The sequence below is a fragment of the Cynocephalus volans genome, chromosome 7 (genome assembly GCF_027409185.1).
Source record: "Cynocephalus volans isolate mCynVol1 chromosome 7, mCynVol1.pri, whole genome shotgun sequence".
NCBI lineage: Eukaryota > Metazoa > Chordata > Mammalia > Dermoptera > Cynocephalidae > Cynocephalus > Cynocephalus volans.
In genome coordinates, this window is record NC_084466.1 from 74,479,750 (window position 1) to 74,505,119 (window position 25,370).

A 25,370-nucleotide genomic window follows, 5' to 3' on the forward strand; every position below is an offset into this window, starting at 1 on the left:
TACTTAGAGAAAAGAACTGCTTACTTGAGTTCTTGTGGCTTTCATTCAGTTTAGCGATAATGGTATATAAAACTCTTGAGAATCAGGTGAACTCCAGTGATTTGAGCCTGTTAGAAAGTGGCTTTTAATTTCTGTAGCAGCTGAAGCAAACTTTAAGGTTTCTTGAGTGTCTCTGGCGAATTGCTTTGTCCTGAATCAGGTTAGGGGGATGGACAGGGCACAAGTGAATGAGGGAACTTCTTCTAGAAGCAAGTTATTAATTGTAAAAATACAGAGATCTGGTTTATCAAGTCACTGGGAATATCACTTGTGAGCTGGGCTAATATCTACTACTACTGGGTAGTACTGGGCAGCTAAACTAAAGAATTTAGGATGAATCCTGTTAAAAATGTCTCAGGACTTAAAACACATTTCTGAAATCTCTGTTGGCACAGTTAAAGGCATCATTAATAAATTCATCAGGAAAGTTATGAAAAGTACACCGTAAAAAATTACATAACCTGCTGCTATATTAAACACAGGATTAACAAAGCAGTGAATTTCTGAAGGTTACTCCCCAAGGCTTTTCTTCATGATACAGATAAAAGGGTGTCTAAGATATGAGCAGATGTCCCTCTATAATTGTTTATTTCTCTGAGATGATGATCTGTCATGAGAATTCGCTAACATGCCATCTTTCTCTGTGTGTGATTCTTTGTGTTTCTAGTTAATGGAACCCCTGGTAGTCAGCTCTCTACTCCACGCTCGGGCAAGTCGCCAAGCCCGTCACCCACCAGCCCAGGAAGCCTGCGGAAGCAGAGGGTAAGGAATTCAGCCAGCCCCTTGTTTAAGAGCTATCTGAGCCTGGGTGCAGAGTGGCACAGGTGCCAGGACTAGTGCTGCCTGTCTCTAGGTAATACCCAAGAGAGGGCAAGAGGTGACCAATGGTGGGTCACTTCTTATTGTGATGGTTTAGCTGGAACTCAGGGCTTCTAATTTCTCTGTAAACTGGTCCAAACCTTAACTCTGAGAAGAACGTACATTTGCTGCTTCACTTTTAAGTACCCCCGTTTTTGATTTGAATGCACAGACTTTGTTAGCACTGGTATGTAAGCTGCCTTAATAGTAATGAGTTTTATTAGATATCATCACTGATGACCAGCCCCTCAAGGAAAGGAGAAGGTGCTGTCACTGGAGGGGAGGATCCTGGTGGGTAGTTGTCTCATGGCCTAGAATGGTGATCCTGAGTAGTGTAGGTCCATGGAGCAGGGGATGGGTACACAGGACACGTGTTTGTGAATGAAACCCACACTGAGAACCCTCTCTTTCATCGCTCCTTGCATTTATTTTTAGCCTAGTATGTAATAATGGAGAAACTGGCTGAGCTCGGAGACCCCTGTGAAAAAGTTACTGGGAACAGTGTTGACTTCCCCACGCTAAGGAAGCGGGTGAGGGTCAGCTCTTCTTTCAGGATGGAAAAACTACTGTCTTATTCTCTCACAGCCTGCACTCCTTGTCTTTTCCAGTAATGCCAGGGCAAGAATAAAAGGAATAGGGAGGGAAAAAGAGGGACGGTACAGAAATGGAAGGCCCGTCGTGGTCCTGGTTTCAGAAGTGAGGCAGGAGACGCACACTCTGGAGGTTTTGTTACGGTGCTCGCCGCACATTGCAGTAAGCAAGGGCTCCTTGGAGGCTTCTGTACTCAAATCCCGGATTCTTTAATTTGGTCTCTTTTATTATGTGTTTTAAAATGAGACTTTGAAATTCCATAAATTTAAGCTTCATTCCAGATGGATGCTCCTCTCCTCCACTCTCCTGCCCAGGTTGTGTCTTTAGACTTCCAGAACTGTCAGCCATTTAAAAGTGGAGACAGGGGGACTCAGTCCCTTTGGAGCCTGTCCCACCAAATATCAGGTTTTATTATCTTTCTCCACTGATTCACCTGGCACCAGGGAGAGCTTGTTTGGGTTGTTCGATGAAGACTGGGATCTGGCACCAGCGTCTCCACCAAATGGCTGTGTTATCCTAGATGTCTGTTATCCTTTCTGGCTTCAGTTGGAAAAACAAAACAAAATTGCCTCTTTCCAGACAGAAAACCCAATCGTTCTTGAGTGTTTTCACTATGGTTTTCTTTTTGGCCAAAGTCTAATTTGGCATTTTCAAGTCCAGGAATCATTAGTGAACTACTCAAAGAATTGGCCGAATTCATTTAATCTCCTAAAGGCCAATCCTTGGGTGGAGGGATAGCTGGTGCGGTCATTCTTTTCTTGAAAAGCTCCAGTCTACAGGAACAGCCATTAGATAGAGCACAGGAAGGGCCCTCATTCACAGAACATTCTCTTCAAGTGCACACTTTGGAAAGTGCAGTCAGCCCTCTCTGTGTCCTCAGGTACCTTATCAGCTGATTCAACCAACAGGGGATTGAAAACTTTGGGGGAAAAAAAACACACACACACAACAGTAAAAAATAACAATATAACAATTAAAAATAATACAAATAAAAACAATAATAACAACTATTTACATAGCATTTACATTATATTAGGTATTATTAGTAATCTAGAGATGATTTAAAATACATGGGAGGTTGTGTGCAGGTTATATGCAGATAGTACACCATTTTATATAAGGGATTTGAGTACCCTCAGGTTTTGATAACTCCCTGCAGTTATCAAATCATACACAATCCCCCATGAATACCGAGGGACAACTGTACATCTAGCATAGAAATCCCTGTTTAGCCTTTGAGCTAATTAAACTCAGATTCAGGATATAAGTGGTTCATGCTTAGTTGAGATTAAATTAAGAGTGATTGAGAATCCCTGCTACAGATGTGGAGACCTCAATCTTGGGGATACTGTAAAGCTTTGCTCAAACGTCCCTTTGTTGGCGGAATGAAGCTAGAAGTTGCTTCTTCTGTCCTCTGTATTCTCTGCTTCATTATGGTTTTGTCAAACCAAGGCAGAAAATTTCCATCCAGCTGTATGGCCATTGGCTTATATAATTAACATTTCCAGCCCCTGGGAAATGACTATAAGGTATGGTTCTCATAGAGTCTTCATTTTGCCATTTAAACTCCCAGCAAGAGCACCAAACTTGAGAGAGAAAGCAATCCCATTTGTTTTAAGGGGACAAAGGGTTTATCCCCATCTGAAAACATTTATTAAGCACATGTTTTGAGCAGGATGCTGGATGTATTCAAAGATGGTTCAGTTTCAGTTTAGGCCATAAATGAACATCCTCCATCCATGTACCATGTCAGTGTGTGGAGACATTCCCAGCTGCTTTAGCGAGAGGAGCTTTCATCTCGGTGTGTAGGCAGCTGCATCAGATAACCCCTCCCAGTTAAAATGGGCCTAGAATATCCCTAAAAACAGATCCTGCTTCACATTTGGTTAACGTTCTTTTCAAATGGTTGGCTATAATCCTGTGCAGGAAATACAGAAATAAGTGAAAGATGGCATGTGCTAAAAGAAGACATTTAAAGAATAAATTAACTCTTCTTATTGCAAACTGGGAAACAGTAGCTACTTCTATTTTTTCCTTCTGTGTTGCCTAGCAATATGGCTAAGAAAATGAATTGACTGCCCCCACCCCGATGCACACGCGCGCGCACACACACACACATACATGTGCACATATACACATACGCATGCATACACACACATACACACAACACATATACGCATACACGCACACATACTTCTTATCCCATTTTAAAATATAGGGACATAAGCTGTTTTTTTTAAAAGAAATATGGAGACATTTGACTGCTTTCTCTACAAACAAGAAAATCTACATTTTTACTTGTATTAATTATGATGATTCAATCAGCTTTTTTTCTCCCCTTAAATCCATATTTTCATGTTACTTCTTTTGACATTTGAGAATCGTCTTATACAATAAGAGTCTGCATGCCAGATATTTTTCTTCATAAACGTGTTTGTGGCAATGTACCAAGTAACCTCCCTATTTTTCCAAAACACAATTATTTAAATTGCTTTCTAAAAGCGTGTGGTCACAAAAGCAGATCTTGGAGGCTCTTTTCCCACCCGTGAACTTTTTTTGATCCCATTTCTTAATATATGAGGAAGAAATGTGTTGCCCTGTGTAGGTTGAATGAAGCTCCCCATTGAACTCCCACATCACTGATTTTTGTAGATTGTCTGATCAGTCAGATGATGTGAGGAGTGGGTGGTACAAAATAGGAAAAAAGCCAGCTCTAGACATTCTGCAGATCTGAGCTGGTTGCCTGGCTACCAGCAGAGAGATCTAGTAGCAGAAATGAGTGTGAGGGAAAAAGAGAGGAGGTGATGGGCGAGTGGCTGGGGAACAGGAAAAGAGCATTAGGAAGGGATGAGGAGTAATTTTGAATTCTTTCTGTCATCCAAATGCAATATTTTGAAAAGGCAGTGTCTGTTGGGTTTGTGCTATGTGCACATGCAACACTTGAGTTGCTGCTCTGGGACCAGAATTTGCTGAATGCCAGCTGGGGCTCCTGCTAAATTATTTTGTGAGTAACCAGATTCCTTTTCTATCCAGAATGGGAAGGATATGTTCAAAGAAGAATTGCCTAGACACATAATAGCAGAGTTAGCCTTGTCAGACCTCAGGGGCCCTTAAACTCAACTGGACACAAAAGAAGGCAAAGCTCCTGAGTAGATCAAGCAGCGTTTTCTAAGAAGGCAAAATCAGCACCATTTTTTCTGTTTAGATGGTTTCTCTATTTTTATCTTTCCTCTTATCCAAAGTTGGTGATTTTAAAAGGTCTAATGATATGAGAAACCAAAGATGCCCATTCAGCGTTGCTCCTAAGAGTGCGGCAGGGCACCCAGGAAAGCCGAGTAAACAAATCTGTACCGCCCTTCATCTTACAGGACCTGTACCGCCCCCTCTCTTCAGACGATTTGGATTCAGTAGGAGACTCAGTGTAAAAGAGACAGTGGAGCAATGTATATGGTTTGTGATTGGGTGAAGGCCCTCACATTTCCTAAGCAAAAGTCTAACAGCCAGATACACAAAAGAGTTTTGCATACCTTGAAAGGCTAAAAGCCAAATCATACAAGAATAAATATGTTGGAATTTTATATTCATGATAATTCCTCCTTGAAGGAGAGATTTAAAAAAATATCTATCTCCTGCATCGATTTAATTGGCAGGAGTTTGAACACAAAATCACTCAATTTCTGAGGTTTTTGTGCAAGGCCTGGCTCTAGATGAATTTCATATATGGACCCAATATTGACCATAAGAACACACAGTAGAGTTATAATTTCTGTAGATGGGGTTTCTTTTTAGTCATAAGTAGATATATAGATACAATTTTTCTGTAAATTCTATAAAGGAGATTAAAATGGCACTAGAAGACATTTTTCTTAAAGTTATATTCTTTTTAAAATTTGTATGGCTGGTTTTTAAGAGGTACTTTCATTGCAAAATAATAAAAATATTCAATTAGATTTTTTACTTCCCAGAAAGGAAAAAAAAGCTACTTATCGTTTTGTGGGTTAACATATCTGGGGGTGGGGGGGGAAATCATGTCAAGGACACATCTGATGAGGACTCTAACATTAGGCATTAGGGGGTTTCTTTGCTTTTTTGTCAAGTAAATCTTATTTTTTCAAGTTATCTTTTATTAGAAACAGCATAAATATAGCTTAAGCTTTATACCAACATGCAGAACTTGTTCAATGGCATTCTTATCGATTAACTCACTCTTCTCTGTAACCATACACATTATTTTACAAATGTGTAAAGACTGGAGCTAGGAAACTTTTTTTTTTTTTTTTAACACACAGACCTAAAAAAAAAAATTGTCTGGACTTCTTCCAAAAAATCAATTTGAAAAGCAAAATTCTCTTAAATGGTGCTGTATAAGTCAGGCTCAACATATCCAAATCTCCATTCTGATAAATCCTAGATCATGCTGGTGTTTTGAAATTTTTCATATGCAAAACTCCTTTTGTGTTAAACCAAGTGAATCTATGATATAACACATTGTTAAACATTAACCTACTAATTCTGCTCTTCTAGTTTTCTACTTTAAAAATAATAGTCAGCTTTGCTTAAACATAAAATAATTATTTTAAAATCTGAATGTTAAAAATGAATTTAATGTGTATGGTCTATTGTATTTAAGCCATATCCTAGTGATCATTTACTTTTACTAGTTTAAATACTAACAATTTAAGACTTGTGAAGCATGGTGTTTAGCTATTCTCCAGGCTTGATATATCTCAGTAGGTGATAAATTAAATATGTATGATGGCATTTGGAAGCTTTTACTTGAAATTTTTTCCAAATTTTACTTGAAAACTGAATTTTGAAACATATGATTCAAGATGGAGAGAAATTCAGTTGTCATACACTTTTAAATTTATTGATTTATCTCCTTGATAAATTGTTCAACTAGCAAATTTTACCATCTGGTTTATAGTTACATATGTTACCATCTCACTTGACAAGTGAATAAAATATTCCAACCAAAAGAAGAAGAAAAAAAGTCCAGGCAATCTAACAGCATTTGAAAACTTAGCCTATAATAATTAGTGCCTCATTATCCTGTCTGTTGGAGAGAAAGACACTTCTCTGGCAGGTTATTTGAGAACTGCAAACTGAACCATTCCATCTTGAAAGAACAGTTCATAATAATACCTGTTCCAGACTTCAGGTTTTGAAACTGTTTCCAATAGAAATGAACAGAGACTCCTGCTGAGATCAAAAGGCTGCTTTGTTTTAGCTAAAACAGTAAACATCTGTGAGGTTGCGTATGCTGGTGTCTGTTTTAGTTATGTCTTTGTAAAATGCATTACTTAATACAGTTGAGTCCATAAAAGATTAGTATGTATTTGACTAAACTGTCAAAAATGCAAAGAAAGCAGTGGAACAGTTAAATCTGGTGGGATCAGATGATCCAGAACAAAAATAAATTCCAACAATTTTAACTTCCCTGAAGTGTCAATCTTACGGACAACTACAGCTTAGAAAGGTCCAATAAATGCTATTTGTTCTGGATAAGTGGCAGATATTGCCAATTGATATAAAGCCCATGGCTTTGTTTAGACATGGCAAAAAGAACCTGGACTTGTACTAATTGCCGATAGATATCATGGCCAACTTTCCATTCAAGCAATTCCAAGGGAAATGCTATTCCACAGCATTTAATCTTTTGAACATATGACTTTTATTAAAGGACTGTTCAAGGGCAATATATATCATTTACTTTTTGAAACTAAAGTCCCTCAGAGATTGAAACAGCACACCATTTATAGACTTTGAGATCTTTTTCTATGCAGAGCTTAATTCTATTATACTAAAGCAGAAACAAAAAAATCCTTAGCAACAAACCAGCAGTTTTTAGTTCCTTGGTGGAACCAAATAGGTGATTTAGAGGCACTTAAGGTTCATTTACTTATAGAATTCTTTTTTAAAAAATTAGACAGTGAATTTTAAAATTGTTCTACTGAGCAGGGGAGCCCCTCAGCAAAAGTCGTGTGCTTTTGTCCTGACGGTGACCCTTAAGTGTGCTTTGAAGACTTTGTGCTGTAGCTGAAAGTTTGATACGTTTTCATTTGCACTCACTTTTTTTCTGATGTAGACATTGTAGAAAAAGGTATTAGAAATATGTCCCTGCTTTCAGCATTTTAAAATGCAAAACCCAATAATATACAAAGTGTGAAGTTCAGTGTAAACTCAAAAGACCATAGTTCTGAAAGCCACCCGGTGTGTTCTTTGTCTTGCTTAATCAAGTAAGTGAGAGAAAAAAAAAATACTACAATGTTTCTGTACTGCCATAGGTTTTTAAGAAGTGTCAGGTCCATCCATCTGTACACATCCCTGTGTACATATATTGGCTCATCTAAATATTAAAAAACCAAACAGTATTTTCTAAAAGCACTCAAACCAGCATTCATGTACTATATTTGTTTCCTACATTAACCAGCAGGGGTATTTAGTTTGGATTTACTGCAGATCTATGCATGATTGGGCTCTTTTTCTTTTTTCCCACTTAAAAGTAATAAAAGCTAAAAGCCACATTTCTTAATAAAAGTGAATGACAATATAGAATAATATTTCTGAAAAATAATTTCATATATATTGACTATTGAACCACTAAATTTTTCATATGTGGCCATATATCTATACAGGTGTGTGGTTGTATTTGTGTAAGTTTGCAGGATTCAGTGTGTATGTGCATATGCTTATTTGTATTTGCTTATGTGTATAGACGATAAATAGTAACATATTTGTGACACAGCCTTATAAGTTACTGGCTCTTGTGGAACTGTAGGTAAAACCTTCATGCCCTAAAGTGTTACACTGTGACATATTGGGACATGTTTAAATTCGAAAGCAGTTTGCTATGCTAGTATGACAAAATGGTTTCAAATATTTAAATGTAACTGATTTATGAAAAAAGAATTGAAATCCAGATACACACAAAAAAATTGAAATCCAGACAAGTTAAATATTGTGTTAACTATTAAAGTGTGCATTAATGTTTCTGTTGTTATGTCTTGGTGTTCAATTATTAATATGATTGAACACTGTGATGCTTTTCTATTGTGTGCGTATTGATGACTTGTAGTGATTGTCAATCATTATTCGCTAAAAAATGAAACAATGATTTATAGAGTTGTGAGTAGTCATGTATTATGTTCAAACATAAATAGAAGAGAATCCAAAGTATATTTGATTTGAAGTAAGTTTAAAAACAAAGCCAGATAACCTGTAAGGAAATTCTGTATGTTCTTTCAAAATACTATTTTAAACTGTTGACATATTTTGAATATACTTGCTATATGTGTGTGTATATCTACATAAATATATTCACACTTGAAAATGTTAATTGAATGAATTTACTATATATGCGTACATTTGCTCATTTATGGGTATTTACCTTAGCCTTGCTAGCATCTCTGATCGCATGTTAGTGACAACTGTATTTGATCGAGATATCTCACAGAGGTGTAGTGTGAAAATTAGAGATACATTCAATAAACCAATTGCCTGATAGTTTGTTATACTGTCAGCTGAAAAATATTTGTAATTTTGTGCCTGTAACGCATGTGGAAAAAATAGGAAATCAGAGGCTCTATCTATAACTTTTAAGGGTGCATGACAGATGATGTCTTTAAAATGTGGTTCATTTTAGTAACAATGATGGATCAATTCCAAGATAGTATAAATGATGCATGTAATATATCATTTGTATTATATATGGCCACAAAATGTTTTTGAAGCCAGGGTAGTAGGTCCCTGAAAGTTATAGGCAAAGATTTAAAAAGTTAATTTTTCCTGTGATGTGTTTTTTGAGGAGTTTATACTCATCAGCAAGCAAGGAACTGAGTTTATTTTTTTCTAAGGACTCTTTACTTTGAACTACACTATGACTTGTAAATTTGGACAAAAATTTTGTAACAAGGTTACATACTTTCTTCTTACAGGTTGAGTTGCTTGGATGTATATTCTTCTCTTAAAAAGAGCATTTGATGTTAAAATGTTTTAAACAGCAATATATTCTAACATCCATCAATTGAGGCCATTGGCAGGCTTTCACAGAGATAAGGGTGAATGAAATGTTTCATTAAACTACCCAGTTTTGAACACTCCATCACTTTGTGCTTTGGTTTCTCTATAAAATGTTGTACTTTGTGTTTCACACTGGACCGTGTTACTCTTCTTGAAGTTAACTTTGTGACACTTGCCACCTTAGAATAACTATATAATAAACAGGAAAAACTGCCTATGTTGTTCAGTGAGTTTCTTTCAGAAAACTTGATAAATAGACTTTGGATGGAAGTGATCTCAAGGGGTAAGGGTTACCTTCATAATCATGTATATGGCATTCCTGTGTTGTAATTAGTGTCAGCAAGTGATACTTGAGATACTGCAGAATGGTGCCACGTGACATCTAAAGTATAAAATACTGACAATAACAACAAATTAAGAAGATTAGCTGATGAAGAATTCTGTTTCTGTTAGTTGCATTAAAACCAGTAATATGCCTTCCTCTCAGAGTCCCTTAATGGTGAATTCATCAGACAAATTGACAACTGGTTGAAAGAAAAAGAAATTAACATATATTTTTAAAACATACTAGCTGTCTCTTGGGCTTCAAGGCATTTTTCCCAAGGTCATCTAATTTGCAGGGGGGAAAAAGTATGTGTGTGTTTATGTGAGTGTGCATATGTATGTATGCAAGCTATTTATTTAGAAAGCACTGTATAAATAAGCTAAATTCTAAAATAAAATTAATTAAATAAATAATGATAATAATAAAATACTAGATTCCCTCACTTTAATTTAGAACAAAAATCATAGTGCATTTTATTCACAATATGGTATAAAGGAGAATTGAAAATTCTGGTGACCAAGTTAAAAACAAATATTTTACATTAAAATTATTATAGAGGTTCAAAATTCTGGTTTTAAACCTAACATTTTTGCTAGATTTATTTTAACCTTAAACTTACAGTTTGCTTTAGTTGGTTCTTTATTATTGTTGTGTTAACTTAAATGTAATCCATGTTCACAGCAATAATGGTACAACCGGAGGGAATGTTTCCAAATTTATAAAATTCCAAATCGTATTTATACTTTCCTAATGTAACTAGAGTTTAAAATGTTATTAAGCTTTTTATAAAAGTTTTAAAATACAGTGTAGTAGGTGCCTGGAAGAATGGTGAGCTCCCCTCATTACAGGTTGGGAATCCCTTGTGAGGAGTAAATATTGGAAGGAATTATTCTGTGCAGAGGGAATACACTATGTGACTTGCTAGCCCCCTTCCAAACCGTGTTTTTATGAAGAGTAACTCATGAGAGGAGGCGTTATGGCTACCCAGTGGTACAATCTGTTTGAGACAAATGGTCCAGGTTGCAAATTTATAGCTCTTGGCCCAAGTGAGTATAGTATAATGACTGGACAGTACAGGCAAAGAAGACTACCTTATTATACAGCAAACATCATAGATCTAGTAGTAAATAAATGCATCTATTTTTGAAATCTTGGCTCCTATAGCTTCACTAACATTGACACGGTGCCAATATTCTCATTTTCTCCTCCTGTCAGTAAACCGGTCTCATGAGTAACAGTTCTCTAGTCTTTTAAAAAATTTAACCAAACCTTTATGATAACATTTTTCATTTTTTAGTATTCATTCTTAGTTATGCACATGACTGCCTATGCCGTAAACTTTATTGAGGCTGAACATACTATGAAGAATGAAGAAAAAGGAATTTGGACAAAGGAGTTCTCTTTGTGCCTTTTTTCAAGTAACAGAGCCTTACTAGTAATTGCAGATTGATGCCATCAACTTATTGTTCTATATCCACTTGGGAAGTAAATAAATGTATGGCTTTCATGGGTTTTAAGCTCTCTACACCAAGATTATTATTTGATTTTGTTATATGAGGTCATCTTTAGAGCTTCTGTAGATCTAGAGCAAGATCATGAAACAACTGTTTGAGTTGGTCAAATATTTATCGGTTGTGATTCCTTTATAAAGTTGATCCAGATATCATGTGACAGTGACTACTTGATCTCTACATTCTTTTTAAGCATTTTCCAAATAAATATTAACAAAGTGATAACTGTATGCCAAGACAAAATGTGAAGTGGAAATACTGCAATTATCCAGCAAAAGCTCAAGTTGACTGGTGAGATTTTTCTACCTTCATGAGGTCTTGTATCAATTGGATATTTTCAAATTCTTTATACAATGTGGGCCGCAGCTGAGTGACACCATTAATGCAAATGGCAGGAGTAACTCATAACATTTAAAATGAACTGTTTTTTACTACATAGTCATCAGATACATCTTGGTAAAATGTGGTTAGAGCTGTTATGTCAGCTTTTTCACTGACTTCAAGAAGTGTGATATGTTCTCCATCTGTTACATGATCCCAAGCTAAATAGCTACACTTAAGACGTGTTCTTACTTAGGGCAATGCTTTTATGAAGGTGTGCCATAAAAGCATCCAGGTGCTAGCAACCTACCCAAATGGTTCACATTAAACCTGCTTGGAGGCGATGACATTTCAAATGTCACAACATCTCTCAGAGCAGCTAATTGCATTAAATTCTAAAACAACTGTATGTTTTGGACTATACACCCAGATGGCTTGGAATTAGCAAACTAACTGAAACAAACATAAAATCTTATTGGCGTGTAGACTATAAAATGGTTTATCTACTCAGAAAAACCAAATAGGTAAGTTGATTTTATTTATAAGCAATCAAAAACATAGGTGGGCTTTTCGGCTTCTGTTGGTCATAAATAAAGGCTGGTTAATCTCATTATGTTAATTCTAAAGAACAAGAACTTAGACATTTTCCCTTTACTATTTTTTGAATTCTGAAATCAGACTTATGGATAAAAATCAAAATGTTCCAGCAGCATCTAAGTTAGTATGTTTAGGTGGGTTCATAACAACCATACTCAAAGAGCCATGGTGATTACTGAAATGACTTCAAACTGGGAGAGAGAGCAACACTGTGAGGTGTCCAAATCAGAATCCGAAAAGTAGCAAGCTGGAAGGTTATGAACGTAATAAAGATGGCATTTAGCATGGATAGATGTGAACTGCTGCACTGGGTCCAAAACACCAACCTCCCAAAAACAGAATAGGTAGACATGATACGCCTGCGAGCTCAGCATTAAAGTTAAGGCACCTGGTGCCATCTGATAAGCCAATGTGATCTTGAAGTGAATTAATATTCTAGTCACGAGAAAGAAAACTCTATTCTACCTGCTCTTCGCTGGTCAGAGCACACCTAGAATACTGCATTGAGTTTTCAGCACCAGCTTTAAATAGAGGTATTGACAGCTGGAGTTTGCCCACAGGAGGGTGAAGGAGTCATGGTGCCTTGTCACAGGACAAACAACCAAAGAAACTGGGAGTCTTCAATTGAAAAAGAGAAGACACAGAAGGAGCCCAGTAGCTATTTCCAAGTATCTGAAGCACTGTCAGGTGAAAAATAGATTAGACCTGTACTGGGTGATTCTAGAGATGAGAGATAGTACCGATAAATGGAGAATGTAGAGGGACATAATGTTGATGTAACAGGTAACTTCCTCTACATGGGCTCATACTGACAATTAGGGGCTGTCTCAAGAAGTCATTTGTTCAATTTTGTAGGTGTTTGAACAGAGGCCATCTGAACACCTACCTGGTATTTCTGTGGTGGGGAATTTGGTCTTTAGATGGAAGTGGGGTAGAATAGATGAAATTTAAGTATATTCCAGTCCCTGAAATTCTTTGAATTCATGCATGGTCATTGTCTCGGAAAAGTATGTAGTGTTAACTATCTTTTTTGGGAAAAAGAAGAGATAGCACCATTTGAAGATTAAGACATTTATTTCACTCTATTTGAGCATAATAAATAAAATAAGAACTTTCAATTTTCAGAGTGCTCTGTAAGCAAGTAAGTTTTTCTCTTAAAACAGTCATCTTTTGCTCTCAGACAGTGGAAAATTTGAGATGAGTGGCATACATTTTCAAAAACACAAACCTAAAGTTGAAAATAAACAATTGTAGACATAAGCAAAGTTGTGTTAACCCTACTTTTTTTTTTTTAAACCAGAGCCTAAAAGCTTTGCAGGATTTTTGGTCATGAGGCAGAGAAAACACAGCTGGCAATGTGGCAAGCATTCAGGGTATTGGGCATTTGAGGGCACTGTTGAAAATGCAATTCATTAGTTCATAAGGCTGTGTAGTGAGTTATATCCAGCAAGTTTACAGACGGTTACAGTTTAAAAGATGTTTTCATACATTTTGGCTCAGAGTTCTGTATCAAGTACCTGATGTTCTTATTAAAAGAACAAGCTTTTGGAATTGAGTATATAAATTGTGGACATCATTGCTAGGAAACATGCTACTGATCTATTAATTTGGGTGCTTGATGAAAGAATGTGTCTTTGTATTCTAAAATTTAAAACACCACATGACAAGACAGCACCTGCCACCCCAAACCACATTGTGTCTACATTATTAAACACCATTTGTGCTGCTGCTGGAAAAAATTCAAGGATCAGGAAGCCCAGAAGAGAAGATCTACATCTGAGACATTCACTTAGTGCTTTTCTGCTCGGGACACCATTGTGTCTACAGCCAAAGCAACGACATAGGGGATAAAGGATCTCACTGTTCTGGAAAACACACACCTTTCCCTCAAATGTGGTCATGTCGATGTTCACTTTCTCCAGTCACTGACATTATAAATCTGCCTCATCTCAGCCCCATATTCCATATTATAAATACAAGATTCTTACAGACAGACATCCATAGAAGTCAGCAGAGCATGGCTTAGAAGTTCATGTTTACAGTCCCTTCGAGAGAGTAGGTTATGAATACATAGTGTCACATTAAGAAAAATTATGTTTCAGTTACCACCTGAATCTCTTTCTAGCCTGACATATGACAAATTTGTGCTGTCACCAAGGGAGGCTGGAGGAGAGAGATGGAAAAAGAGCTCTAGTCACCAGGCTTATTGATGGGGGATTTTTTTTTGATGATATTGGAACAAAATGGGCACATCATACAAACTGGGTGGCATTCAAGGGTGTACAAATCACAAAACTTCTAGAATGTCCTGTAGGGAAGCAGATGCATCATTACTATTAACTGTCAGCTTTGATGAACTTGTCCAGTGGACATGCTCACTGTAGTCACACCCAGGAAAAATGTTCTATGGCTTTTGACTTAAATGGCCCTGCAGTAATCTAGGTAGCATTTCCCCAACTATACTAATCTTTTTTTGTGAAAACTACAATCTTTGAATTTCCTATGCAGGATACTGTTGGGCATAATGAAATTGTGTAAAATCTCTCCTCCTCCTACTTTGTGCACAATTAAGGCTGGATGGAACAGGGAGGAGGTTGAAGGGAAACAGGTAAGCAGGGGAAAACTAGGTCAGCTTTGCTTCTCGCCAGCTCTTCATTATTCATTCAACTACAGATGCTCTTTCCCTTCTCTCTGCTCCACAGACAGCTGGCACCATGAGCCAATGCCGCCCCCTCACCGCCTCCTGCTCCCATCAGGCCGGCCAAGTGGATAAACCCAGGGAAACAGAAGGAAGATGTTTTAGGACAAGCTGTGTTCCCTATTCAGAAATAGCATTGAAATGTGCAAATTGTTTTTCTCAAGAAATAGATGCAGAGATGGAAGCATTCATTGTTAAAGTACTGCCCACAACCAGTCATAATATTAAATATTTGGTATTGTTTTGTCCTCTGAGCCTTCTGCTACAGTGGTTACCCTATTTGCTCTCATGGGTCTTGGGTCAAAACCCATCAAAAATACAAAGGAATCACGAGGCCTCAGCTTTTATTTTTGTCTTTACCTCAGATGTATTAGATAACATTTAACAAGCCGGTAGCCTATTTAGTGCTTGTGCTTTATCCCAAAGTGGAATTAACAAACCCACTCTTTTTAGCCTTTCTCCTAAAGTTGTGGTAAGGCCAAGTATTTTTTTTTTTTTTTTAGTATATTTTATAAAAACAAACTGAAAAGAAATTTTTTTCTATCATAAGAATAGAAAAAATAGTGGGTGAGATCAGAATGGTGCCATATTTGAGGCCTGTCCACTGATAGACTGTGGAAGAGTGAGGTGAGATGCCTAAAATCTGCCAAACCTAGTGAGCTAGTGGATGCTAACATGAGGAAAAGAATAAGGAGTCATAGAACATCCGAGTTATGATTAGCCTGATCCAGTGAACGCAATACTGTTGGTTGACCGGGAGAGAGGTGGGGCCCTACTTAAATATTCTAAGGACCTCCTTTTCCAGGTGGACAAATCCTCCCTGATAGTGGGCAAAGGGTATCTCCTGAGACTCTGGTCTGGGTGTACACGTGGAGACCTGGACACTCCGACCGAGTTTTTTATTTCTCTCTTTCTGTTCCCTTACAGAGCTCTCAGCATGGTGGCTCCTCCACTTCCCTTGCGTCCACCAAAGTCTGCAGCTCCATGGATGAAAATGACGGCCCTGGCGAAGGTGATGAGCTTGGGACTTGGTATTTGAGAAGGTCCAGCTTGTATAAGGGGCAGAGGATGGGTTGGCTAAAGTTACTCCAAGAAACTGTAACTTCTGAAGCAGAATGAAATAGACAAGCGCGAGCTGCTCATGAGGGTCAATTGCAGGGGACAGGATCAAATGGCTCCCACTGGGGATGGGTGTCTATTCTAATGGAAGGGAAAGAGGGAGTTGGCCTGATCTGGAGACGTTTCACATCCTCTGAGGGTACATGTATCCTAAGAAGGCCAGATATTGCCTGCTTTGGAAATAGGAGGGCATGGTTGCTGCTTGTGTTTTCCCAAACTTTGTTCACCTATAGAATATTAAAGACGACTTACTGGGCCGACCCCGTGGCTCACTCGGGAGAGTGCGGCGCTGGGAGCGCAGCAGCGCTCCCGCCGTGAGTTCGGATCCTATATAGGGATGGCCGGTTCGCTCACTGGCTGAGCATGGTCACAAAAAAGGACCAAAAAAAAAAAAAAAAAGAAAAGTGAAAAAAAAAGAAAATTTACTGCCTTGACTGTTACAGCCTCGCAGATGTACTCTTAACTTCAGTAAATTCGATGTCTGAAACTGGGCTTTTGAAAAAGAAATATTGGTGGCAATCGCAACAATAGTCTTTGCCGCTTAAGCTAGTTCACTTTAGAATTTCTCTGTGTGTGGTCAAATGACCTGGGTTCCAGAATTGACTTTTTCACCAACTCACTGGATTGTTTTGAACAAGGCTCTTCAACTCCCTGCATCTTAGTTCCTCTTCTCTAAAGCGGAATTTGTAATACATACCTATTTCCTCCCTGGGGCCTGTTATCAGGCTCAAATCAATTATGGGATAGTATTTGGTAAAGTATAAAAGTGATGTGAGCAAGTCACCGTTAAAGAATCAGCTTCTCTTATTTGTTTTAAATGATATGATTTAACTTTTTTCCCCAAAAAAAATACACTTTAGGGGAAGGACTTTTATTAAGTGAGATATGTGACTTACTTAAGAATTATTTCCTGACTACTATGCAGTGTCAGACTCTTGTATTTCCAGAAGTATGAAATTCAGCTACCTAGAAATCTCTTTTGTTCCAACATGTTGTATTCACCTAATGAAATGAAATGGTCCTTGACTAACCCTTTGGCTAAGCCTTCTTAGCCAAAAGCCTAAAAGGTACCTTTTATCAATAGTCAGGGGGAAAAAAAAAATCCCAAGCCATGTGGTTTGCATGGGTGCCTCAAAGAATGCTGCCCTGGAATGGGAGCGTGGAAGTATCTTCTTCCATATTCCATATGCAGGGTCAGACTCATCCCCACAGCCAGGGATGGTTACTTTTATTTACTCATGTGGCAAAGAGCCTTAAGATTCTTTCATCTGGGAAAGATGTTGTAAATTCAGGTGCTTTGCAGTAGACAAAAATCACTGGGCAAGTCCTTCAAACAGGCCAAATTGTGGCTTCTTTGGGGGTGAGTTAGGGTGTGGGGGGATTGGCTCCGGCCCTCACTTTATTCTGGAGACCATCTAGGTAGCTTCTAGTAGGGTAAGAGTAAAATGTCACCTATGAAGAATCAAAAAGGCTGCATAAATGCCAGGGGCAAAAGTAGAGGAAACAAATGTCCTACATTTGTATGACACTTTCCAGAAATTCCAACCGCTCTAGAATCCAGAGTGGTGCAGACTGGGCATCATCACAAACCCGGAATAAAGGTCCTAAAGCAGATATCCAATGACAGTGACTTTCCATTTGTCATTGCCCAACAATACAGACTAAATGTGAATACAAAAATCACCGAGAAAGCCCGTTCACCACCTCAGGTTTTAATTTTATTTTGAGGAAAAATGTTTAGTCTTGGTTTATGGTGAAAGGTCAGAAGAGGAGCACATTTAGAAAACACACTGGGCTTCCATCACATTTTGTATTTGGGTTGCCTGAGGGAGAACCAGGATTTATAACTTTAAAGCATGTAAATTTTAGAGCCCAGCTATAAAAGCCTTTTTACACTCCCTAAGATGTTAAAGGTTATCCAGCATATTTATGTGACCTAAGCATGGCTTATTTAGTTTTATGGCCTTAGATATTTAAAGCATTATTAGGCATTTGTAAAATATTTCAAAATGCATTTTCAGAGGGAAAATGCGTTATGTTAGTGGCACTAACATAATTGAAACTACAAAACTGTTCTGTTCACAGACATAATAGATATTGTAATTTTAACTCAACATCTGCTACGCAGGTTGCCAGTGGGAACATTTGTCTGAAATCTGCTCATTGATACTGGGGAGGGGTGGCATCAGTGCTTAGTTCATAAGGAATTTTACGGAGATCTCCATTTCAGGATGTAGTAAAGCTAAGTGTCCAAACAGCAGGCATTTTTCATGCTTATACAATGTCAAGCAGCCCAGAATCCCTTATGAACTGCATCTGCCTCCTGCACCATACGTAGGAATGTCATTTCTCCATACACAGTGGGTATTCAGTAAATGCTCTTGATCAAGTTGGCATGAAGTAAAAGGAGCAAAACTTCCTCTTCAGAATCCCCATTGCAGCATAAAAGATGAGTCGCATGAATACAGGTGGGGGTGGATCTCATACGTTTCCTTCTAGTTTATCATTTGTTTTAGTAAAAACTGTGGAGTATATACAACATCAGCGAGAGAGGGGGGCTGTTACCTCACCGTACAGAAAATGACATATTGATTCTGAATCAGTTCCAGTCTATTAGATGATACTTCTAAATGTCTCCTTTGTGCAACATCTGTGTTCTCTTTTCTACCAATAAAAACATACTAATGATTCTTTCAGAAGTGTCAGAGGAAGGCTTCCAGATTCCAGCCACGATAACAGAGCGATATAAAGTTGGAAGGACAATAGGAGATGGAAATTTTGCTGTTGTCAAGGAATGTGTAGAAAGGTGAGAAGGATATCATTTGCATTGAACTTTAAGGGAAACATTTGGCATTACGTTTTCCAACGTTGTGTCTCTATTTGCAGTCTGTGGCACATATGGAATAAGTTAATGTCTTAACCCCAGATGACAAAAATTTTTAAAAAAGAAAAGCCTGTCTAACAACAGATTTGAAAAATGTAGTGATTCCTGGGGACGATCTATAAATTAAGGACTTTGATTTTTTTTTTTTTTTTTTTTAATGTACTCAGCAAAACTTTTCCAGCTCTTCAGGTAAGTCTTTTTGTTTTGTTAGAAAAAATCATATCAAATAGTTTTTCCCACACTTCTTTTGAGACATAGTTTGCAGAGGTCAGAATATTCTTGTGCAGAGTTTATATCTCAATGTGAACTATCTTAAAATTAAATATAACAATAACCTGGAAAAGCTTTAAAATCTCTATGAACTGACCCCAACAAAAAATGGTATTTAATACTTTAAAATCTATTTTAAGTGAATGAGCCAGGTACTCTGTGGCCAGAGTGGAGGGTTTAGAGTGGAGGGTTTATCCCTGGGTCCTTGGTATCTAATCGAAGACAGTAGCTGGTGGCTGCTAGATGGAGAAGTGACAACTGATAAAGTTACAACAAGACTAAGGTGTCCTCAGACCCTCAGCGCAGTGTCAGATTTGGATTCCATTTTTCAGGCAGCTGCTTGCTGGAGGGGACCTGGTCAGCCAGCAGCTTCTTCTCAGAGCTGGGAGGGCGGGGTATTGAAAAATCAGGGGGAACTCGCCCCAGTCCTTGACTGTGTCCTCTGGCTTTCCTGGGGCTGGACTGGGCTCCAGTGGAGCTGGACACCCTACCAGTTCCTCAAAACCCTTCGAGAACCATGTTCCTGTGCTCTATACTGCAACTCAGAGAGGACGCCTCGGACTAGAAGACGGGCCAGAAAGCGTTAGCCTGGAAGATCCAGAGTTGTCCTTCTCCAAGGGCTTCACTTTGGAAGCACAAATGTCACCCCAAATGGGTTGCTTCTACTCAGATCTTCAGAATTCTCAAGTATGTCAAGAACCACATTCTTATAGTTTGAAGACATTTCCTTCAGAACTCGGCTTTTGCAGGATAAGTCAGGGTGAAGAAACTCAGACATCTCTTGGCCAACTGATGGTTGTTCATTCTTTCTTCCTGAGGATTCTCTGGCATCTGATAGTCATGGGGCCCTTGCTCAAATGCAAAATAAAGTGCCACTCCAGGGGTGTTTGACAACACGCTCTAGGAGGCCTCAGTTCTCTGCCCTTGGTGGCTTCTTATGGAGGAGGCTGACACGGGGCTATATTATGACTACGTTGTAAACAAAGGATGCTGTTTGCTGTATCCTTTTTGTTGGGAGATGGTCTTCCTGTCACTGCACTGCCACCGTCCTCTGGAGTTTCCATGACTCGACCAACATATGCGGTGCACCTGCTAGTTCAGGCCCATGCTGGGCACAAATATTAGAGCTGGAAGTCCATACAGGGTCTCAAATATCATGAAGGTTTCAGTTCGGCTGATAGCCATTTGTATGCCTCATGTGTCCCTTGCCAATCTTTGGAAAATGCTTCCCCAACTACAGTAACAGCCCTCACTGAGCTACCTTTGTGCAGTGGGCCTCAAACTTTGCTCTTTGCCAACATGCCAGCTAGAATAAGAGATTCCCAGCAGTGCTGGAGACCCACTCTAGAAGCCACTCTGCGTCAGGGAGGGGCACGAGGAATGGGTAGCTTGAAAAATCCCTTAGTTGATGTCTCCGGACCACCTTCCCCGTCTCCTCCCTCATTCTCCCACCCCCACCATAGAGCTTGACCATGTATCTATCGCATTACTGCCAAGCATGGAAAATTATTTTTCTGGGCCTCACACCTCCCAAAACAGGAGCAACCATGGTTACTGAGCATAGACTTAATTTACAATATTTCATTTAATTATCATAATAATCCCATAATGTCAGTATTGTTGTCTCCATTTTATAGAAAGAAATCCTGGAGAAGTTAAATGCCCAAGGTTGCTAACCTCATTAGTACTTAAGCAAAGCATAGATTGGAGCCCAGCTCCAAACCCCGCACTTTTAACCACTCTGCTCCACTGCCTCCTATAAGGCAAGACTCTGGCTTAGCTCAGCCAAAATTACACGCATTGCATTTGGCTTTGAATAAATAGGACAGAAATTAAAGCGGGAAAAACATTCCTAAGGTGGTGGATGGAGGTGTGTACACACGTGCGTGTGTGTTTCCAGAATTTTATGTTTCCTTAACAGTTTTTCTGGTAGTTGGTCGAACCCTTCTTAACTTTATTTCCATGGTAGCAGAAAATCCCATTTTTAGCAGATGCCTTTGCACTGTGGGTTACCTGGTTACCTGCCAGGGTCATCACCTGTTAGGTCTGACACAGTGCCATCTGCTCCTTCTCCTGCTCGTCCACGGATCAGGATGGCGTCTTAGCCCAACAGGATTGGTCTTCTTAGAAATTTCTCGTTTTTCTATCCAGAATTAATTTCTTTCTTTCTAACTTGGATCGTGTTCATTTTGCATGAGTTCACATCTTCAGTCTCGCTGTATGAAACTTCAGAGTCTAAACACCAGATTTCTCCCCAAAGTGTCAGTGCTTAGCTCCCGCTGAATGAGGACATATGGCATGTGCCCTCTCTCCCCAGAGGTATCACGGAACATTCTTTTAATATTTTCCAGAGGTCCAAGAAAATAAAAGCAAGTTAAGAATGTTTTGGATGACACACATTGTTCCCAGGTACATTCTGCCATGTTTTCAAGTATGAATATATATTAACAAGGGCAAGTATGTTCCTCCTTTGTTAATAATATGCTGTCACAGGCAAGATTTGTCTGCAATGGACACAATAAGTGTCATGCAGACCGTTCTTTCCTTGGCCCAGCATATCCTTTGGTAGTGGCTGCTAGGTTCCTTTAGAACCACTATGCCCCAGGAGCCATTTCTTGAGTGGCCTCAGGGGCCCCTAGGACATGCTGAAGGAAGTTAGTAGACTGTGCCTTCAGCTGGGAGAGACATGCTTTCTTTTGAAGCTGTTATGTGGAGCACCATGAGGCTCCAAAGCAAACTCAAAGAGCTGAAAAGCACTAGTGAAAGGTCAGAGCATGAATAGAGGGCTTGATACGAGGTGCCCTTCATTTCTAATTTTCCTGGCTCTATGTGGACTAATTAATACACAAGCCAAGGGCACAGTGATGCAGTCATGAGCAGTGATGGTGTCCAGGTGGCTCTTGGCACCCCTCCCCACCTGCACAGCTTGCATCTTTTAGTGATGTAGGCACTGGAGCTGTATTAAAATTCTAGGTGGGATACTTCCCTCTCCCACCAGCCCACCTATAAGCCTTGCACAACAAAACCGCTAGCTCTAGCAATAAATTAAGCAGGCTTGAGGCTACCAGAACAAGCTGAGACTTTAGGTGACTATACAAATTGATTTCTCATAGACAAGGGGGAAGACAATGTTTTCTGTTGGTGCTGCCTTTGTTGTGGCAGAGCGTTCTGTAAAAGGTCAAGTATATAACTTTGGGAACAAAGAAGCAAATGGCCTGTATTTTCACCAGTAATCTAGTTGTCTAGTGTTCTACTGAGTATACCAGACCTTGTCCAACTTAGAATCCAGCAAAGAACTGTGCTTGGAATTGCTTGCTCAGCAGTCCCACCGGCTCAGTGGCGCTCAGAGTTCAGGGGATATAGGAAGGCGAATAATTATCTAAGGCTTTTTTCTCTTGCCAAGTGTTTTCACTGAGAGCAAGCACTTACATTTTTATTCTTACGGTCTATGTGTAGTCCGAACACCGGTTTTCAGGCAGTGTTAGGACTTCCTATAATCCTGTGCTTCTAGTAATTAAGGATTTTATTATGTGATTTATAGTTCTGCCCCCAAGGAATCAAGGAATAACAGTTGCAATATTAATTTTGGCAGTCCTCTGCAGGGCTCATGGTCCCATATAAAATATGGGCAAGTTTAATGGAGTGTTTAGTCCTATTATGAAAGGTTCTGTGTTGGAAACCACAAGGTCCTTCTTCCTAGTAAGCCCTGGGGCCACCCCCGCCAAGCTTGCTTTCACCTTCCCTGGACCACAGGCTTAGGGCACAACCTGCTTGTCGGCCTCCCGGGCACCAACACTCACTTGCTCACTGGGGACCTGCTCCTTGTCTGTGCTGCTGGACAGGTCCCATACCAGCCCTTTGATTTGAGTGCTTTAATGTTACCCATTCAAGGGGAAGGAGGACCCAATGGCAGACACGGGGAATCACAAAGCTACAAAATCCCTCCCTCTTACCAGCAGGGTCCTGTCCATCCAGCCCCTGTGGGGAGGTGGTGAAGGAACCCCAGCTCTTGTTTTGGAGCCTCGCAAAGCCCCATCCTCCCTTCTGGCCCTGCCTGCCCACTATGATCAAAGCAGTCAGTGCCATCGTCTAGATTTTCCTGTCATCGAAGGAAACATCTTACACCAGATAGGAAATTGCTTATGCATTCTAATCTCAGATTTTCTTTATCATAACTTTTTAGTTATTTACGATAGGCAGAATCCAGAAACACTTTAGCTTTTCGTTTTCCCTGTGTTTTCAAATTTGCAAATAAACTCTTCAGAAGCCTCTTAAGAAGAGTCTACTTAAAGGGACCCCGTGGTCCTTCCTCTCCAGCCGCACAGACAAGGAGCAGATCCCCAGGGAGTGAGCAGGTGCACTGGCGTCCAGGAGGCCGATGAGCAGGTGGTGTCCCGAGCCTGCAGCTCAGGGAAGGTGAGAGGTTTTTCTCCACCTCTACCCCACTGCCTTGCTGATGGTGTGATTTTTATGTGGGGACATCACCCCAAAGCTTGCGTTCAACCAAGGCCTGGCTCATACCTTCATCCCTCATGGCCTCTCTGCCCAGCCATGGCAGATTCTTTGTTGAAGGATCAACAGAGGCAGAGTGGGCGAAGTGTCCTTGGATTCCTCTGGACACCCACGTCTCTGCAGGAGGGCTGCCTTGAAGCCAAGAGTTTTATCTTCTCCCATCTGAACCCCAGAACTCTCTAGAGGAGAAAAGGGGCTTCAAAGTGATCATCTTATTCTGGTTTTATTCACCAGATATAAACATAACAATTCAGTGTTTATTGAGTGTTTTTTGCAGGCTGGCATTATACAGCGGTCTGGAAGTGTAATGGGAGAAGCATTTTTAGAAGTAAATGACTTAAACAGTTTCTAAAATGCCCTCAGAACATGTTTTTAATACCTGACCTCTTAATTTGCTTATAGGAAAATCACTTTCTCGCTCTAAGCATATAACTAGGAAGTCCTATTTAATTCACCATATTGAAGATTTTAAAGCCCTGTGTTAAAATTTTGTTCTTAATCAACCTCAGTCTCATTGATCCATAAAGCCGGGCTTTTATCTGTAGGTAAAAAGCTAGAATCTCTTGGTTTCACACCAGAAATGAAATGGCAGCGCTTGTGAAGTGGTGGTTTGTTACAGTTATCAAGGGTGCTTTGTGTCTTTCAACAATAGACATGTCTTTATGTTTGGCACTACAGTATTTTAGAAATGTTAACACAAGTTAGGAAATTTAAAGGAGCAATATGACTAAATCCTCCCTCCTACACCCATCACGGAGGAGGGGCGGTGTGGACTGGGCTCTATGGGAGGCAGGGACCCCAGGAACGGAGAGCCTGACTGTACGTGTGCCGTGTGGCTGTGGGAAAGGGGGTTGGCTTTATTGTTACCTCCATTTTCTCTCTGTGAAATGAGACATCCCCAGAAGGCTCACAGGAAGCTCGGAAAATGGTTTTATCCCTTTCTGTACACCTTGAACACGTCATTGGTGGGTTCTCCAGGAGAACTCACACAGGCTCTCACAGTGAACCGAGGTCTAAAGAGTGTGATCTGCTGGCTGAGAGTCTTCAGTGTGACAATCCAGAAAACTGCCATAGCCGTGCCTGGTGGCTGTAGAACCTCCAGAGAGACTGGAGGCAAGAAGAAGGGCAGAAATGTGCATTCTCCCCATGCCCCACCGCATCGGCTCAGAGAGAAGCAGAGAGCGGCCTCGCAGGAGTTGCTGAGCATGGCAGGAGCGTGGCAGGGCTCCCATCACAAAGGTGGCAGCGAAGCAGCCCAAGATTCTCCTGTGTGAGCGGATTTGTCATCCTTACACTTCGTCAACTCATAGATGTTTACACAGTTCTTGGTTAAGAAGGGAGAGACTTCACAAAATATTCTCACCACAATGTACAATCCATGGGGTAAGAAATTAATCCCTAACGAAGTGATTCAATAGATCTGAAATCGAGTTTTATTTTTTTAAAAACTTTGTCTTTGCAGGTCGACTGCTAGAGAATATGCTCTGAAAATTATCAAGAAAAGCAAATGTCGAGGCAAAGTATGTATAAAGTTTGTTCTTAAGAAATACAGTGTTCAGGAGGGTAGAAAGAGACATAAAGGTCAGCTCCCCAATGGACATAAGTGCCCCCTGAGAGTCGCGT

The 25,370-nt window shown here is 39.6% G+C and overlaps 1 protein-coding gene across 1 annotated transcript in view; it reads left to right on the forward strand.

Moving 5' to 3' along the window:
* Positions 1 to 25,370, forward strand: part of DCLK1 (doublecortin like kinase 1) — a 312,666-nt gene that overhangs the window by 238,408 nt on the left and 48,888 nt on the right. The window contains exons 6-9 of the mRNA XM_063101850.1: positions 707 to 801; positions 15,890 to 15,974; positions 18,779 to 18,887; positions 25,210 to 25,267. Coding sequence (XP_062957920.1) covers positions 707 to 801; positions 15,890 to 15,974; positions 18,779 to 18,887; positions 25,210 to 25,267 — 347 coding nt within the window. The remainder of the gene's footprint in view (positions 1 to 706; positions 802 to 15,889; positions 15,975 to 18,778; positions 18,888 to 25,209; positions 25,268 to 25,370) is intronic.